The 19,743-nt window shown below is 39.9% G+C and overlaps 1 protein-coding gene across 9 annotated transcripts in view; it reads right to left on the bottom strand.

The window, feature by feature from the left end:
* The window catches only part of ATE1 (arginyltransferase 1), a 162,351-nt gene that overhangs the window by 89,673 nt on the left and 52,935 nt on the right, over nt 1-19,743 (bottom strand). For all 9 annotated transcript variants that reach the window (XR_002784216.2, XR_002784218.2, XM_010601209.3 and 6 more), the window contains 2 exons: nt 7,111-7,292; nt 2,236-2,335 (listed from right to left, as the gene is read on the bottom strand). Coding sequence is in view for 7 of the 9 variants with exons in the window: in XM_010601209.3 (XP_010599511.2) it covers nt 2,236-2,335; nt 7,111-7,292 (282 nt within the window). In the remaining 2 variants the exon portion in view is untranslated. The remainder of the gene's footprint in view (nt 1-2,235; nt 2,336-7,110; nt 7,293-19,743) is intronic.

Here is a 19,743-nt window from a genome sequence, read left to right as displayed (position 1 = left end):
GGCAACGTGTTTTGGTCATATCATTGAAATTACCTAGACAGAGAAAACACTAGTAAAAACAATACCAAGTTAGGTATTTATGGTGAAAAAAGTATGTTCATGATTTTTCCTTCTGTATAAAACATATATCTAAACCTACCAAGTAAATGAATAATTCAAGCAAAAAGAAAATGTTTGAAGAAGACTGAATTCAGAAGTTATCTACAAGGCCTTAAATATGAGCTTGAAAGAGAACCTCCAAATGCCAGCGGGAAACCTCAACTAGACCATCTGGGTTATCAACGTAAACCCAGTAGGCAGTGTGTCCTTTTAGACTCCACAATTTCTGACAATGGAGTTGCCACTTCCCCAGCCATTTGGAACTCAGCCTCAAAGCTCTGGAATCATTCTTGATGAGTGCCACATTTTGTTAATCACCAGATCCTGTGGATCATTTCTTTGTGAGAAAAAACACAAGAGGCAGCTTCACAGACTACAGAAATTCAGGAGACACAATCGCACTGCACAGACCACAGAAATTCAGGAGACACAATCGCACTGCACAGACCTTGTTTGGGTCCTAATTCAAACAAATCAACCATAAAAAGGCTTATGAGACAACTGGGCAAATATGAATATTGGCTAGGTGTCAGAAATATTAGAAATACTGCTAATACTTTTAAGCGTGATGATGGCACTGTCATTATGTTTTCAAAGTGCCTTTATTTTTCAGAAATACATACTGAAATATTTACAGATGAAATGATATCTTGGATATGTTCCAAAATAATTCCAAAAGAGGTGGAAGTGGGAATGAGAGAAGAAATAGATTAAATAAGATGTGTTGTTAATTGTGGAAGCTGGCAATGGGTACACAGCGGTTCAATTACACTTTCGTCTTCAGTTTGAAGTTTTAAAATTCCCGTAACTAAAAAAAGTCCTACTTATGTACATGAACACATTTATACTTTTTGGTTTACACGTGCTATGCTCCTGGCTTTAAAACCATCAATGACTCCCAACCGCCGAAACACCTTAGAGTAGCTTTCAAGGCCCATCATAGTCCTCTGGTCACCCTTTTTCCTATGAACACATCATGGGCACCGTCACTTACAAATCCTTAGTTGTAATGCTCTTTTCCTGTGGACGTACATTCCCAACACACCTACTCTTTTCTTGAGCCATGGGTTCCTTTTGGTTAAATCCAATCTCTTTTATATACCTTTCCTCTTCCACCCAGTGTGTAGTAAACTACCTCCCCTGACACCATTTCACAGACCACGATACTGGTATGTTTTTAAAATATAAAATGCCCCAGTCTTCACCTAGGTCACAAGTCTGTCAAGAGGAAGATTCGTGTTTTCATCTTCAGAGCTTTGCTCGAAGGGCAGGAGGTGGTGTTTGGTTACCCTTATGATGGCAAGTGGAAGGTGGGGAGTCTGTCCCTCACTGGTCTATACTTTCCAGAGTCTTTACAGTGGGCAACAAATACTTAGAAAACATTAAAGAGTTTCATTAAACAGAGTCATAAACCTTTTTTTTAAAGGGAAATTTTTATATTTAAACCTCAACAATAGTACGACGGCTTACAAGAGCAGTGAAGGCTGTGGTGCTCAGTACAGAAAGCTTAAAGGCAATAAAGAGACGTCCTTATTAACCCATTCATCCTTCCTTCAAAGCTCCAAATCCTGTGCCCTGAGATAAAAATTTAAGATTCATTTTTCCATAGTAAAAACCTTATGAACATTTTGCAAATACTGTATCATTGGGAATATCTCACTGCTGCATACACAGAGCTCCGGGTTTCCTGGACTGTTTAACAGGTACAAAGAAAGTAAGGCTAGAGACGAACAGAGAGAGAAAGAAGGGGGCTGGGGGGATTAGGATGCACAAAAAGAAGGCAGATTTCCTAGCGGGCTTCCTTGCAGTCACCCAGGCACCTGAAGGAAACAGGCACTATGGAAAGTTTAAGTTTCTATATAATCATTTAGTTTCTAGCAATTAATTTCTCAAACACATATTTATTAAGTGCCGATGTGTCAGGCATCATTCTAGGCAATGACGCTGCTAGGCAATGAACATACGAGGTTTTGTGAGAAGTTTAAGACACGTGCAGAATTGATAATAATTATGATCTACATTAGAAATGTCCAAGCAAGTTACGCGGATCTGATAAAGAACTACAAAACACCAAAGCACCAACTGTTATCACCTGAATTCACAGCAGACACACATGAGAAATAAAATCCACTTTACCTTGTATTTCATTTTGGGGCACGAGTGAATGTAGAAACCCATGTAATAATAGCTGAGTTGAGACGTTTTCTCATGAAGCTGCTTAGTAAAGGCAATTTCCCTGCCAAAAGAAAAGAAAAAAAAAGAAGGACAAAGGTACATTTAATTCTGTTTCCAATATTCAAATAACTCTAATTTTATGACAAATATTTGATGAAATCTGGTATTAAAATCCAAGCCTTGAAAGAAAAACAATTTTAAAAACACTGTAAGATGATTTTTACTAAAGAGATACCAATGAAACTCTAAATAACTTTGAACAAACGCATCTAAGGTCTAGGTTTTACACTTCATTGGGCCAAGTAGCTGATCTAAAATTCAAACAGCATAAAAGTAAAGGGATCTACTTAATATAGCTTCTTGCTATTATTCATTATGCCCTGGAGTTCTCAAAGAATCTGGGCTTACTAGGTTAAAAACAGTACAGCAAACTTAGGAAAACGAAAAACAAATTTTCAGAATAAACAACATTTATTACACAATAATTATTATCCCGACTATTACATGCAAATGCTTTCAGCTATATATGATACATAACTCCTGCCTATATCAACGTATAACTTTAAAATATTTTTTATTCGTAAACCTAAAAAAAAAAACCTAGGGAGGGGAAAAATCATGTTACCTCACTACTTTCTATTTGTTGGCACAGGTGAGGAGTGCTTGAACAAAGATCGTCAGCGCCTTCATTGCAGTGGTTTTTATTTGTGCCCAGATACGCTTGGGCACAGAATTTCACCCCACCTAGTCCAGGTGACCGATTGGTTGTATCTGACAGCTTTAAGCAAAACATGAATACATTTCTAAAATACGAGGAAAATTGTTTGCTTTGTTTTTTCTTTGCTTGTTTTTTGTGTTTGTTTCTTGAAGTTTTTCTTTCCTTTCTGTGTTTTATTTATTTTTCCTTCTGGTAACAAAGGATGCTTGAAATCCAAGGAGAAATTAATTTTTTTACGGAATATTCTGTACATTTTGCAGTTTCAAATTTAAATCTTTGACGGGTTGCTGCCCTAAAAATAATACTTCTAAATCCAAGCAGACTAAACAGTATCAGGATATCATAGAATAAATCCTACTACTCCTAGATCTACTCCCAGGGCTTGAACTGAGGAATGAGTGCACTGATCTAAACAAATGCAGGAGGACCATCCAACTCTAACAAAAAGCCCTAGCCACAGCGGTGCTCCTTCCCCTGGGTCCTGCCTATCACAGTTCCATCACTGGTCTTCCAGCTATTCACACTCAAAACCTACACCAAGCCTGCCAAGCCCAAGTCCACTTCCATCAAGTCAATTCCGACTCACAGACCCTACAGGGGTTACAAAGGACAGAGAAGAACTGCCCCACAGGCTTTCCGAGTCATTCTTAATTGCTCCTCTTCTCACTCCATGCTGTAAGTCCTCTTGGCTCTACCTCCAACATCTACTATGAATATGACCCTTTCTTATCCCCCTCCTCCTCAAAAATCAACAACTACAACAGCCTCCCAACTGGTTTCCGGTTTTCTTTCTCACCCCTCCATAATCCCTGCCCCCTCCCCCACCCCCAGCAGTCTAAGCAGTCTCTTCCAATGTTAGTCAGATTGGGCAACCTCCTCACATCCCCCTTACTGAGTTGGTATGGCTCTTAGATAAAATCCACACTCCCTGTAAGTCCTGCTCCATCTGCCACTCCTCCTTACCAGTGCCACCTGCTTCCCTGCCCTCCTTGTATAACACTGTTTCCTATGACCTCACCCCTAAAACCTTCTTTCTCCTTATTCCAACATGTTACAGAATGCCCCGCCTCAGCGCACTTGGACTGGCCGCACCTTCACCTGGCTTGCTGCACCTTTACCTGGACTTCTACCCTCAGATTTTTACAAGACTGGCTTTTTCTTTCTTCTCTCCCCAAATGCCACCTGTTCAAAGGAGTCTTTCCTGACCACCCTATAAAAACCAGGCCCTATGCCTATCACCACTGATGATTTTATTTTCGTAACAGCTCTATGGAGTATCTAAAATTATGTTGTTGGTTTTCTAGTTAACAGTGTGCTCTGACTAAGCTGGAGCCCTGATGGCAGAGTGGATAAGAGCTCAGCTGCCAACCAAAAGGCTGGCAGTTGGAATTCACCAGCTGCTCCTTGGAAACCCTCTGGGGCAGAGTTCTACTGTGTCCTATAGGGTCACTATGAATCCGAAGCAACTGGATGGCAATGGGTTTGGGCCTGGGTTGACAAAAAGCTGGAAACATTATCTTATTTGCTTCTATGAACAGTAGCAGGACCCACAGACTGTGCTCAATAAATATTTGTTAATTATATTTCAAAAATTCATCTTGCTAAAATACGTAAATAAAAGCCATGTTCATGATCCCCAATTCAAACATTTTTTTAATCTGCAGACTAGATTACATAAAAACATAAAAATATAAAACTCTATATTGATTGTAGGACTATTTAAGAAACTGAGGAAAAACTACTAAACAGGTGTCACTGAAATACATTCAAATCAATAATGGAATTGGTACTTATAACCTAAAAAAAAAAAAATTCATCCCAAAATGTCAATCTCGCTTCTAAATGTGAATCTCCTAGCTGCCTTTCCTCTTCTACAAACTCGGCAACCCATATCCTCAAGAGCTCTGAGAGGAAGTGACAAGGCTGCAGGGCAGGAGCAACCAGGCTCAGCTAGCAACAGCTCTCCAGCTTACCAGACTCCTCAGCTACCACACCTCAAAGCTCTCCAGAGTGAGGATTTTCAAGGGGTACATCAAGCGATAAACAGAACTCTTTCCAATTTTACTGGGAATTGATTATTTACTCCTTCAAATGTACCCGGATTTCTAAACCATCTCTTATTGAGCCATGAAATAATATTCCACACAGAGGCTGAGTTTATTATATAGGAAATAAATAGTATTCTTAATATTTATCTGAGAAGTCTAGAAAGATTAATAGCTACACAGTGAAAAGTCAAAGACTTAAAAATAAAAAAAGAGAGAAAACAGCAATAATTTCAAAGTCCTGACTAATTTGGATACAAAGCTGTATCTTTTCTAAAATAAATATAAACTTCGAAAGTTACATAATTTGAATAACTATGAATTTCTAGTTACAAAATGTGAATGCTTTAAGTGATCTGTTCCAACTTCAGTGAGATCAAGAACCACGAACGCTTCTGAATTACTTTATACAAACAATGCCATTAAATATATGAGAAAAATAAAAGATCATTACAGACCTCAGTTAAAAACACCATATAATTGTGAATTTATTATAATTTGGTATTAAGAGTCAGATTGAAAGTACCAATATATAGACCTTCTTTATACAGTGGCCATCGAAACAGAGACCGGACTCTTTTTTCAAACCAAAGTGCTGACTGAAAAGGAACATAAACACTTCTACTTTGATGATTAAGAAAATGGCACATATGCAACAAGGAAAATAAATATCTGGAAGTACATTTTGTCATCACTTGAGAAATGTGACCATCAGACACAGAGTGGAAAATGTAAAGAGAAAAAAATGACACAATGATAACGAGGAAGACAAAGAGTCAAGCTCCCCACCAAATGGAAGTAAAGTAATTCCCCTCCCTTCCCTCCCTTCTGTACCAATATACAGCAAGAAACAAGTAGGAATAAAAATAACCCCGGCGCTGTCAAGCGTTCCGACTCATAAGGACCCAACAGGACAGAGTACAACTGCCCCATAGGTTTTCCAAGGCTGTAAATCTTTACTGAAGCAGGCTGCCACATCTTTCTCCCATGGAGCGGCTGGTGGGTTCAAACTGCTGATTTTCAGTTTGCAGGTGTGTCACCAGAGCTCCATTAAAAAAAAAAACTGCCATCGAGTCGATTCCTACTCATAGTGACCCTAACAGGACAGAGTAGAACTGTCCTATAGAGTTTCCAAGGCTGTAAATGTTTATGGAAGCAGACTGCCACATCTTTCTCCTACAAAGCAGCTGGTGAGTTCAAACTGCCAACCTTTTGGTTAGGAGCCCAGTGCTTTAATCACTGAGCCACCAGGGCTCCTTCGGGCTCCACTGGGAATAAAAACAGAAACAAATGCTTTCATGAAATAAAACTCTTTTATTTCACCACTAGGATAATGCACCTAAAAAGTTTTGTGTTGCAGTGCATTTATCTGGGGCCATAGACATAAAAGGGGAATCATATTTTGATGAAGATCACAGAGTCAAGAGGACAGCCCAGGGCCCCGGCCCTGATCTGTATACTCACGTCACTGTCTATTTCTTCCAATGGGCTAATACTGCTTTAATTCACTTACACTAGATTCATTTTGGAAACCCTCGTGGTGTAGTGGTTAAAAGCTATGGCTGCTAACCAAAAGGTCGGCAGTTCAAATCCACCAGGCGCCCCCTGGAAACCCTATGGGGCAGTTCTACTCTGTCCTACAGGGTCGCTGAGAGTTGGAATCGACTCGACAACAACAGGTTTAGATTCATTTAACTTTTAATTAATAATGAAAAAATATCTGATAGTGATGACACAAAAAAGAATATAAATAACACTTTAAAAACATAACTTCTGACAGGGGAGCTTATAAATGGATAAACTTAACAGCAAAAGCATCACACAAATACAACGGCTTCTCACACACTACTCTAGACGGATACCTTAAAAAGACAGTATTATCACCAGACGTTGGCATCACTTCCAAAGGTGGGGCTTCTAAGGATCAGTATGTGGCTAAAGGACTACTCTAGTAATTAATCGTCAGAATATACTATCAAACAGGATTCCTGCTGCTACATAATGAAATATAATCAAACGAGGAATGACCATAAGTTCTATATGACCCAAAATACCTGCCGAAAGCAATCTTACCTTAGTGCAGAGTAGACGCCCAAAGACAGAAAAGAGTAATCAGGATCATAGTACAAATACACGGACGACACACAGTGCGGAAGGATATCAATCACCCCCACGGCAATGATCCTGCCGTCAAGCCAGTACTGCTGGTGAAAGGAGCCGTAACCACACTCTGGTCCATCCGGGGGGTTCTCTGCCTGTGAAAAGTAGACAAACACCAACAGTTTGACATGTTTCCCTTTATATTAAGAGTCTTTAAAATTTGTCTGACAGAGACTGGAGAAACCCCGAGAGTATGGCCCCCGGATACCCTTTTAACTCAGTGCTGAAGTCACTGCTGAGGTTTACCCTTCAGCCAAAGATTAGAGGGGTCCATAAACAAACAATAATACACATAGCTCAACCATGTACACCAACTAAATGGGCACACCAGCCCAGGGGCAAGGACTAGAAAGCAGGATGCAACAGGAAAGCAGGATGAATGACAACAGGGAACCCAAGGTCAAGAAGAGGAGAGTGCTGACACATGGGGTTGGCAACCAATGTCACAAAACAATATGTGTATTAACTGTTTAATGAGAAACTAATTTGCTCTGTAAAGCTACAATAAAAAAAAATTTTAAATCTTTAACAATCTATTACAGTGGTACTTTCCTCAGGTTAGTAGGTCCTAAAATTTCCTCACCTTCCCTGGTCAAACTCTAAATTATGAAACTTCTTCTTATAGAAACACTGACCCAACAAACGTATGAAAAGAGAAATCTTAATTTTTTTCCCAACTCACTTGTTTTCAAGTTGGACAGTAAAGAATATAACATTTTATAAAAGTAACCATTGAACTGTATTTTTCCGATCCACGTAAAGGCTAGGAAGTAAATAGCGTATGAAAGAAAAATGGAGAACATAAAAGGAGAGGGTTGGGTGAGAATGCAGAGCTGCCCCATACTTCCGGTCAGGCTAATTCTGTGACTGTCCCGATCTCGTTATTTTTTTTCTAAGCAAGTGTTGCTATGTAAGTACAAAGGTCTTCTGATCTGGAATGTAAAGAGCTTAGAAGTCATCATTCCGGTCCTCATAATAAGAAAAGAGCTGAAAAACTAAAAACCAACAACTCTTCTTAGATCCATCAGAGAATGGAGGTCACAGGGTAAACTGCCACCCCAAAGATCAGAGAGACAGACAGGCTGATGCGGAGAATCACAGCTCACTGCGGTAGACACCGCTGCACTGGACTCAGCATCAGGTAGGAATACTTAAAGGGTCATTGCTGGAGGTGGACTAGCTTGAGACAGAAAGCCTCCTGGAGGCCCAGCCTTTGGGGTGGGGGGTTCCCAGCACTTTCCTGAGTTTCACCTCCAGGAGCTCTACCACACTCCAAGAAAAATCCCCTTGAGCTTCTCTTAGGGGGAGGGGAAAAGCAACCATTTTGAAACACTGTTCTGTTCTTAACAAGGGCCTGCCTCAAGAGAAACTAGAGCCGAACCAGTGGGTTTTATCAGAGCCTTCAGATTATAACCCAAAGTATGAAATAAATCTCTGTGAGTCCATATTGATATAAATGACTGAATAAATTAATAAATGGGGAGAAGAGACAGATCTCCCATGCAGAAGAATTCCGAACAATACATGGAGCTACTCTGCCCTAAGGAATGGAGGCATAACTCCCCACTCCTTAAGTGTAGACCACCACAGCGACCTCCTTTCAAAGAGGACAACATGAAAAGGCGGAGAAAGACTAACTCTCCAGTGGAGGAGCTTGACACCACCACCTCAGCCAGGTGGTCAAGGTCAACAACAATGGAACAGCAGGTCTGCTAAGGTGTTAGGGATATCAGTGATTTCCCAAACTTCCACTGCTGTCATTAAAATGTTGTTTGGGTAATAAATACATCTTTAAACTTTTAAGGGCTTACACAAACTATAAAAATTATGTCAAAATCCAGTTTTGACGTTCACGGTCACTACAGCATTTATCTTTAAAAAGTCACTTCTATTTCCAAAGAAACAGTTTGAAGAGTAGAGCAGTGACAGACAGAAGCCTCCACCAAAAGGAAACAGAGAAGGACATCAGCCTGTTACAATGACAAAAGCTGAACCCACACCAATACTTTAAATTGCTACACTTGAAGCCTAATCCCGCCTCCGAAATTAGACTGCTCCAACTGTGTAATAAAAAACAAACGAATGTGTATAAATGACTGCATTTTATGAAGCCATCCTTTAAACACTGAAGCCCCAAGGCTTAGAGGAATGGAGCTCTCTATCATTAAAAATAATCATGCAAGAAAACAAGCACTCCAGTGACGTGGAAACAGAGAAGATGCCGGCTCCTGAGATGGAAGGAGGGGAGCCTGTCACCTGTTAGGAAGCCTCCAAGCCAAGAGCTAATGAGATGACTCTGAAATCAATCTGAACTGTTCCAAGAGTTCACCTTCCTCCGTCAGTCATTCCAGGACTCGGTAAGTCTAATGTGTGTCTTTATTCATTCATTTGAAGATGTATTTATCGAGGACATAGTCGATAAGAAATTAATAAGCACACTATCAATAAACAACCAATGCATTCTGTTGGCCCTAAATATAATTCGGTCCTACTTGTGCCAGCTTGAGATGTATTTTCAAACTGCAATTACCTTCCCAGTTTCCAGTTGTTACACTTCCTCTCATCCCCTGGCCCTCCCACCTGATAACATGGCTTCTTTACTGTTCACTGGCTTGTTCTGGTCAATCTAGCCATGGCCAATTTGTCCTCCAATGGGCATTATTCCCAGCACTAAAATCATGTGGAATCTAGGGCTCTGCCCACTTCAAAGCACTTAGCGGAGACTGGGCTGCCTTATAACTACCAAAACATGTTATCAGGACGGATCAGTCCCTGGAGGAGAACCTCATGCTTGGTAAAGTAGAGGGTCAGGGAAAAAGAAGAAGACCCTCAACAAGATAGACTGATAGAGTGACTGCATCAATGGGCTCAAGCGTAATGATCGGGAAGGTGGCACAGGACCAGTCAGTGTTTTGTTCTGTCATATATACATAGGGTCGCTATGAGTTGGAACCGACTTGAAGGCCCCTAACAACAAGTAACTACCAAAGCCCAAACCTATTGCCATTAAGTCAATTCCAACTCATAGCTACCCCGTCGTTGTCTTAAATGTGGCTATATTTATCTACTGACTTGGGTATATCAGGGATTTTTTGAAAAGGGAGTTTATTTAAACATGTTTGGTTAGCTGATTTTCTGATAAGCAGCATAAATATACCACTGATCCTAGGGGCTGGGGGCCAGGTTGTAAGTCAGCTTTTAACCTGCTGGTTTTGTGATCTCTGCACTACTTAATCAACTGATTACTCAGGACTTCACATTTCCTCCAGCTGTGAAGTTATGGGGGTCAGTAGATTATATGGTTTATTCCTTGCTTTTAACCCTGGTGGCACAGTGGTTAAGAGCTCGGCTGCTAACCAAAAGGTCGGCAGTTCAAATCTACCAGCTGCTCCTTGGAAACTCTATGGGGCAGTTCTACCCTGTCCTATAGGGTTGCAATGAGTCAGAATCGACTGAATGACAAAGGGCTTGGTTTTGAGGTTTTTTTTTTCTCAATCTGTTTAGTAAGTCAATTAATACATTAAAAGTTGTTCAACAGGTATTCAGTAGGTGCTGAGAATGGGCTGGAGGTGAACCTGAGATACTAATTTCCTTTGCCCTTCTTGTGGTGCGAGCAGCCAGAGACTCACATCACTCACCTGTGGCTGGAAAACTCTAAAACAAAGTCAGTGCCTATCACGTTTCCAATTGCACAAATTGAACCGATGTGACTAACATGTCTGATGTATGTCTACAAACACACACACATCTGTTGTATCGGTGCGACCCTTTCAACTGACACGCAACTGCCGTAACAGGATTATTTTTCCCTCAAAAACAATTCCTTGCTTCAAATTATTTAAACACTTTAAATCATGGAAAGAATATAGGAGTTTGACGAATGGAGACCAGGAGATAAAAGTGTGAAGTACAACAGCAATAACCCAATCTGTGAAATCGGAAATCAGAGCTCGTGGTGTGGCTCTCCATTCATTCAGTAATATCCCTGAAGCCCAGGCTCATCGAGCTTTATCGTGCCATGTGCTTCCATATGTTATTACTTGGATGCCTACTGATTAAAAACGTGTTCCTGCATAGCAACTAGAAGCTGTCTCTACTGCAAATTTATATAATCAATGCAGATTTATCAACCTAATTCCCCATTCTAATACCAAAAGCATTTGGTGTTTTGAAACATTGTTCATAAGCAAGATTAGCAAAATGTTGATAACTATTGCTGGGAAGTAGGTTCACAGGGGTTTATTATACTATTCCGTCCATGTATATTCAAAAATATCAATTTTTAAAAATACAGATGCATCTTTTCAAGATTAAAACCAAGTTTCATTTTTAGCCATATTCCATTGCTTCATGTTTACTGTTAATACTCTCCCGTAGATGTTATTGAATAGTTCTGACGAGTGTTATTAATTACTCAAATTAGAAGTTTTGAATAGATTTATCTCATTTGGTAAATCTATCCAAAACTTCTAATTTGAGTAATTAATAACACTCGTCAGAACTATTCAATAATATCTACGGGAGAAAATGTTAGCACAGTTTATCACGACCGAAAACATTAATGTCTATGCTCGTCAACTTCAGACACTCAAATGTGCAATATATACACCAACTTCAACTTTTTAAATTTGGGTAAAAAAATCGTAGAAAAAACACAAAGAGTCAATAAGCATATGACAGAATGTTCAAACTAATAAATAACTAATGAATCTAATTAGACAAGATACTTTTTGTTTTGATCTCACAAATTGACAGAAATTAAAAATATTGGTAACATGCAATGTTGGCAAAGGTATACATTCCTTATGTATTATTTGTGCAAGTATAAATAGGTATACTGTTTTTGGATGGCAAAACTGGCATTATTTATCAATTTAAAATAAACATACATGGTTACACTTTAATAAAAAGGTTAAAAACAAAAAATAATAAACGTATCCCTTGAGATTCATCAACACCACAGCTGGGACTCAGTCCTCTCAGACTTACCAACATATTTATCTATAAGAATGTTCACTGCAGTATTGTTGCTGACGTGAAAAATCACAAGCCACTAGCTGTTGCTGTGAGCTGCCGACGAGTCGATTCTGACTTATGGCGACGCGATGTGTACACTGTAGAACTGCTCCACAGGGTTTTCAAGGCTGTGACCTTTGGGAAGCAGATCACCAGACCTGTCTCCTGAGGCGCCTCTGAGTGGGTTTGAACTGCCAACCTTTCTGACTAGTAGTCAAGCATTTAACCATCTGCACCACCCAGGGATCCAGAAGCCACTAACCCACTGTCAAACAAGGAATTGGTGAAATACCTTAGCCACTCCATACGGCCACATAGAGTATACGGAGCACCAGTAACAGAAAGAATTTGTTCTTTTTATGTCCTGACATAGAAAGATGTTCAAAAATACTTTAACTGATAAAAACAGGCTGAAAAATGATCCATTTTTATCATAAACAAAGAAACAATAACAACAAAGAAAAACTTAACCAATCGAAAAGGAAAACAAAACAAAACCCTTTTGTGTTTATTTGTGCATGTTAAAAAAAATTTTTGCAGGAATTTCAAAGATAAAAAATTTGTTTTTTTCCAGGGAGTTAGATTATAAAAGATGTTAGACTGGCTTTCACATTTTTTACTTGCTTCTGAAATGTCTGAATTAAATAAATGAAAACGTTTCTTTGTACTTGGAAAAAAAATCAACACTAAAAAATGTATCAGTCATTTTGCCCACTAAAAAGAGGGGTGTTCTCCAACCTCTCACACTCTCCCCTACCACTCTCTTCTTTAATTCTCCGAGAAGCTCTAGCCCCCAACATTAGAGAACCTTCTCCCCAAGTCTCTGACTCTTGTATGTACTTCCTTGACAGTCATGAGAGAATGGAAACGAAACAGCAAATAATGACTTAGTGTTAGACCTTGAGAACCCCCTGAAAAGGTCTCAGAAGACCCCAAGGGTTGGCACACCACACTTTTGAGAACTGCTAATATAAATGTATTTTTGAAGTAACTACAGAAAACCCACTGAAACCCAATGCTACTGAGTCTATCCGGACTCACAGCGACCCTACAGGACAAAGCAGAACTGCTCCATAGGGTTCCCAAGGAGTGGCCAGTGGATTTGAATTGGCCGACCCTTTGGTTAGTAGCCAAACTCTTAATCAACTGTACACTGCAAACAGAGAGGCAGCAGGTTATAGTGACTTGTGTCCAGGATTCGGAGTCAAAAGATCTGGATTTGAACCCTAAATCCACTGTCCACTTCCTGGCTGTTTTATCTTTGCAAGACAGTAATTTAACTTTCTTTTAAAAGTATCAGTTTCTGCCTGTTTGAAACAGGAATTACAGCACTGCTCACCCTCACAGGCGGCTGTGAGAGACAAGTGACAATGGACAAATAAGAGCACTATGCAGACTGTGAGCAAACGTGAGTCCGTTTTGGCTTTTAGTTTTAAGGGCTCTGAATGGCACACTCTAAAGGATTATTCCTACAAAATTACATGAGTGGCTCATTGGACAGCAAAGTGATTTACCCTAGGAGCAACAATCTTTAATGTCCTCATCAGTAAATCCGGGGTACTATTAGGAATATTTAATGCTTTATCTTTCTTAAGTCTACGGCTTGTAACCAAAGTTATTTTTCAGAAGTTCCTCAATTACATGGATTTAACTGATAACAGGGACAAATTAATAAAGCTCACCTCTAGCCATACAGAAGAAACACATTTGAAATGTTAGGGAAGGATGGCCTGGCGTCAGTGATTAATGAACTACGCAGTGCAGTGCCAAAGGAACAATGTGGAAATGACATAAATATTAATAGACCAGTCCTGGCTTCCAGCCAAATGACTCCCAAAATGAGTGTATGTTTACTCTGATATAGCACACCTGTCTCCTGACCCACCTGCCTCCATGCGTCTCAGTTACACCCAAAACAAACACTATTGAGGCTCAGAGGAACAGGGCAAAAGGAAGTCGTGTGCCAGGCACCAGGCCATTATTTGAGGGATTTAACAGGGGGTTCAGACAGCAACTCTGAGAGTCTTCAGGGGCTTTCAGGACAGTAAAACCTGTGTTCTCCTCCCTTCCAGACAGCCAAAAGGACCTCAAATGGCCCTGAGCTGCTGAAGACTGCCTAGTCATCAGAGAGGAGCACAATGAACCATCTGCCTCAGCTCTGCTAACAACCTCAAGAAACCACCCTCAGGAGGGTCTAACTTCAGATATGTAGTGGGCTCATATTAAATAAAAACCATGACATTGGTAACATAACTTCTAGTCACTTCCAAATTGGGGAAAAAAATCAAACAAGATTGTAGAATAAAATAAGTTAATTATAGTACACTCATATAATAAACTATTATGTAGAAATTGAAAACCATGCTTACCAAGACTTTTTAATAACATTATAAATATTTCTCTAAGTGAAAATAGAGCAATATAAAGTGGGGTGTATGACCCCACTCTTATAAAAAAAAAAAAAAATCTGTGTGTGAGCATGTGTGTATGTGTGAAGGGAAGAATAAGCAAATGGCAATCCCAGACTTCAGAGATTTAATTACAGAATTCCACCTGGTGCTTCTAACCCTGGCCAATAGCTACCTTGTCTACTCAACCTCTGATTCTACAGTATGGGACTCAGCCTGAAAAATGACATGACTTTTCCCAGCCCACACAGCTACAAAAACAATCCCCACCCATACTTCTGCTTTCACCCAGTGATCAGGCCACCCCCCAGCTTCCAGTTCTGATTATTCAGAACTAATCCCAGACTGCCAACCACTCTCTAAGGAGATCTAACTTCCCCAAAGTTACCTCTGCCTGCCCTGGCCCGGGCTCTTTAAACGTAACTAGTGAGTATACTGAATATACCATGGATAAACGAATCTGTCTTGGAAGAAGTACAACCAGAACGCTCCTTAGAAGCAAGGATGGCAAGAATATGTCTCACGTACTTTGGACATGTTATCAGAAGGTATTAGTCCCTGAAGAAGGACATCATGCTTGGTAAAGTAGAGTGTCAGCGAAAGAGAGGAAGACCCTCAATGAGATGGATTGACACAGTGGCTGCAACAATGGGTTCAAGCACAACAACGATTCTGAGGATGGCACTGGACTGAGCAGTGTTTGTTCTGTTGTACACAAGGTCACTATGAGTCAGAACCACTTGACGGCACCTAACAACAACAACAGCCCTCCCAGGCATTATACCAGAAAGCAGGTAAAAGCTTCCCCACCTCACCAGCTCAACCCTCTTCCTAGCCTTATGGCCACAGCTCCCCAGTTAAGCCAGCTCTCTGAGGACTGATTCACACCATCCTCCTCATTCTACAAAACTGCTTGAACTCCCTTCCCGAGCCCAACAACTCAAACTTCTGCAGACCTCACTCTCCGCTGCTGCCTCTACAAACTCGCTTCACTTCTATGAGACACAGTTGTGGGTAACAGTCACTTCTTCCAAATTCTGACTGTTAGAGATAGCCTGACGTCTACCAGAGCCATGCCAAACAAAGGTATTTCACACTGACAGACTAAAGACGTGGTTAGGTTTCTTATGATCCGTTAATTTTTTTCTGACAGAAAAATGAATGCTACCACTAGCTGTGAGGCCAGGGACCATGGTATTTGCCCATTGTTGCTACCTGCAGCCTGCCGTCAGTGTACAAACACACACCCAAATACACACACACACTGTCTCCCAGTCTATCACAAAGCTTTCCGTGAGAAGCCAAGCAGCTCTGCACTCCAAAAAGAGCTTTGAAACGTTTTACAAGCTATCAAAGAACACTAATGGCTAACATTATTTAATATTAAGTATATTAACTGAGTAGTTATAATTAAAATATTAATGAAAATACATCTATTTCAATACACACCGCTTTCTTGATGACTACTGAAGCTGCTTCTGACAGCTATACCAGGACTAGAGATACCGTGTAGAAGCAGGATATCAAGTCACCTCAAATCTTTTCTACATTTTAGGAAACTAAAAGATAAAGCAATGGTATACACTTTGTACGGCTTCAATGATGTATAGATATAATATTCACCCATTGTGAGTGTAGAATTCTATGATTTTTAGCAAGTTTATGGAGTTGTGAAACCATCACCACAATCTAGCTTTACAACATTCTCCCCCAAATTCCCTGACGTCCACTTGCAGCCAGTCCCCACACCTCCCCAGTTCCGGAAAACCACTGATCTGCTTTGTGACTCCTTAAATTTCCCTCCTCTGAACAATGCAGATCAACGGAAACTCCTGTGTCTGGCTTTTTTCAGCTAGTATAATATTTTTGAAGTTTATCCATGTTGCCACAGGTATCAGTAGTTTCCCACTTTACTACTGCATAGTATTCCATTACATGCATATACCATATTTTCTTTATCCTTTCACCAGCTGATGGACATCTGAGCTGTTCCCAGTTCAGGGCTACTATGAACAATGCTGCTATGAGCATTCACATACAAGGCTTTGGGTGGACGTATATTTTCATTTTCTCTAGGTGTGGCATTGTTGGGTCACATGGTAACTGTAACCTTAGCACTTTGAGGAAGTTCCAAACCGTCTTCCAAAATGGCTGTATCATTTTACATTACCACCAGTAATGGATGAGGATTCCAACTTCTTCAGAACCTCACCAATACTTTGTCTTTTGATTACAGCCACTCTACTGAGCTTGTAGTGGTGGCTCATTTTGGTTTTAATTTTTATTTCCCTAATGACTAATGATGTTGAGGACCTTTTCATGAGCTTATTAGCCTTCTCTGGTAAAATGCCTATTCAAATTTTTTAGTGATTTTTTTAACTAGGTTGTCTTTCTTGTTTTATTGAGCTTGAGAGTTCTTCTTGTTAGTGATTTCTAATTTAACTGTATCTGAGTCAGAGAAAATTTCAATCCTTTTAAGTTTATTGAGGTTTGTATAATAGCGCAGCATATGCTCAGTCTTGGTGAATGTTCCCTGTGTCCTTGAAAAAAATATGTATTTTTTTCATTGTTGGGTACACTGTTCTATGGATGCCAATTAAGTTGATTAATAGTGTTGTTCAAGTATTCTACCTTCCTTCTAATTTTTTTGCCAACTTGTTCTATCAGTTACTGAGACAGCAGTGTGGAGTCTCCAACCATAGCTGCGGAATTGTCTATTTCTGCTTCCAGTTCCATCAGTTTTTGCTTCATGTCTTTTGCCCAGATACGCATTTCAAATTAGCGTGCACTGATGTGATAGACTGATTTTTTATCATTATGAAATGTCCCTCTTTCTTTTTGGTAACAGTTTTTGTCCTGAAGTCTTCTTTGTCTGATATTAATATAACCAATCCAACTTTCTTATGATTACTTTTTTGCATGGTAGATCCTACTCTATACTTCTAATTTTTAACCTATCTGTGTCTTCATATTTAAGGTGGCTCTTGCTTCTTAAAAACATTAGTCTGAGAATCTCTGGTTTTAATTGGAGTATTCAGAACTGTATTGTCCAAGTGCAGCCAGTGGCACATGTGGCGATTAAAACTTTAAAGTGTGGTTCCTAAAGAACTCAGTAGCCACTCGGGACTACTGGCTCCAGTTCACACAATGCACACAGAGAGACTTTCCATATTACAAGTTTTGGTTAGACCATTTCTATCTAATGTACTCATCATTATGGATGAATGTAAGTGAATCCTCTTTTTCATTTTTTGGTCTCACTTGTTCTTTGTTCCCTTTTCCTTCTTTTTCCTGCCTAGATTGAAAACTCTTTATCATTCCATTTTATCTTCATTAGTGAATTATTCTACTGCTCGTCTGTCAGTTTGTCATACTGTGGTGGCCTGCGTGTTGCTGAGATGCTGGAAGCTATGCCACCAGAATTTCAAATACCAGCAGGGTCACCCATGGTGGAGAGGTTTTAGCAGAGTTTCCAGACTAAGACAGACTAGGAAGAAGGAACTGGAGATCTACTTCTAAAAAAACTGGCCAGTGAAAACCTTATGAATGACAGCAGAACACTGCCATAGTGCTGGAAGATGAGCTCCGCCCCCCACCCCCCGCCACTGGAAGGCACTCAAAAGACGGCTGGTGAAGAGCCGCCTCCTCAAAGTAGAGTCGACCTTATTGACGTGGATGGAGTCAAGCTTTCAGGACCTTCATTTGCTGATGTGGCACAACTCAAAATGAGAAGAAACCCATTAAAAGTTGGAACCTGGAATGTACAAATTATGAATCTAGGAAAAACAGAAATCGTCAAAAATGAAATGTAATGCATATCCTAGGCATTAGTAAGCTGAAATAGATTGGTATTGGCCATTCTGAATCGGACAATCATATAGTCTACTCTGTTAGGAATGACAACTTGAAGAGGAATGGTGTTGCATTCATTGTCAAAAAGAGCATTTTAAGGATCTATCCTAAAGTACAATGTCAGTGATACAATAATGTATATACGCCTACAAGGAAGACCAGTTAATACGACTATTACTCAAATTTACACATCAACCACTAAGGCCAAGAATGAAGAAACTGAAGATATTTACCAACTTCTGCCATCTGAAATTGATCAAACGTGCAATCAGGATGCGTTGATAATTACTGGCCATTGGAATGCGAAAGTTGGAAACAAAGAAGGATCAGTAGTTGGAGCTGGAAAATACGGACTTGGTGAAAGAAACGACACCAGAAATCCCATGATAGAATTTTGCAAGACCAGAGACCTATTCACTGGAAATACTTTTCTTCAACAACATAAATGATGACGAGACCCACGGACTTCGCCAGATGGAATACACAGGAATCAAATCAATTATATCTGTGGAAAGACACGATGCAAAAGCTCGATAGCATCAGCCAGAACAAGGCCAGGGGCCAACAATGGACTAGACCATCAATTGCTCCTATTCAAGTTCAAGTTGAAGCTGAAGAAAATTAAAACAAGCCCATGAGAGCCAAAATACAACCTTGAGTATATCCCAGCTGAATTTGGAGACCATCTCAAGAATAAATTTGATACACTGAGTACTAATGACAAAAGAAGACCAGATGAGTTGTGGGATGACATCAAGAACATCATACACAAAGAAAGCAAAAGGTCATTGAAAAGACAGGCAAAAAAGAAAAGACCAAAATGAATACCAGAAGAGACTCTGAAACTAGCTCTTGAATGTAGAGGAGCTAAAGCGAATGGAAGAAATGATGAAGTAAAAGAGCTGAACAGAAGATTTTAAAGGGTGTTTCGAGAAGACAAAATCAAGTGTTACAACAAAATGTGCAAAGACCTGGAGTTAGAAATCCAAAGGAAAAGAACACGCTTGACATTTCTCAAGCTGAAAGAAACAGAAGAAAAAAGTCAAGGCTTGAGTTGCAATTTTCAAGGATTCTGTGGGCAAAATATTGAATGATACAGGAAGCATCAAAGGAAGATGGATGGAATACAAAGAGCCACTGTACCAAAAGAATTAGTGGACCATTTCAGGAGGCAGTATATTATCAAGAACTGATGGTACTGAAGGAAAAAGTTCAAGCTGAACTGAAGACACTGGCGAAAAACAAGGCTCCAGGAATTTTGACAGAATAC

The sequence above is a fragment of the Loxodonta africana genome, chromosome 16, assembly GCF_030014295.1.
Source record: "Loxodonta africana isolate mLoxAfr1 chromosome 16, mLoxAfr1.hap2, whole genome shotgun sequence".
Taxonomy (NCBI): domain Eukaryota; kingdom Metazoa; phylum Chordata; class Mammalia; order Proboscidea; family Elephantidae; genus Loxodonta; species Loxodonta africana.
This window is presented reverse-complemented; position numbering and strand designations above follow the sequence as displayed.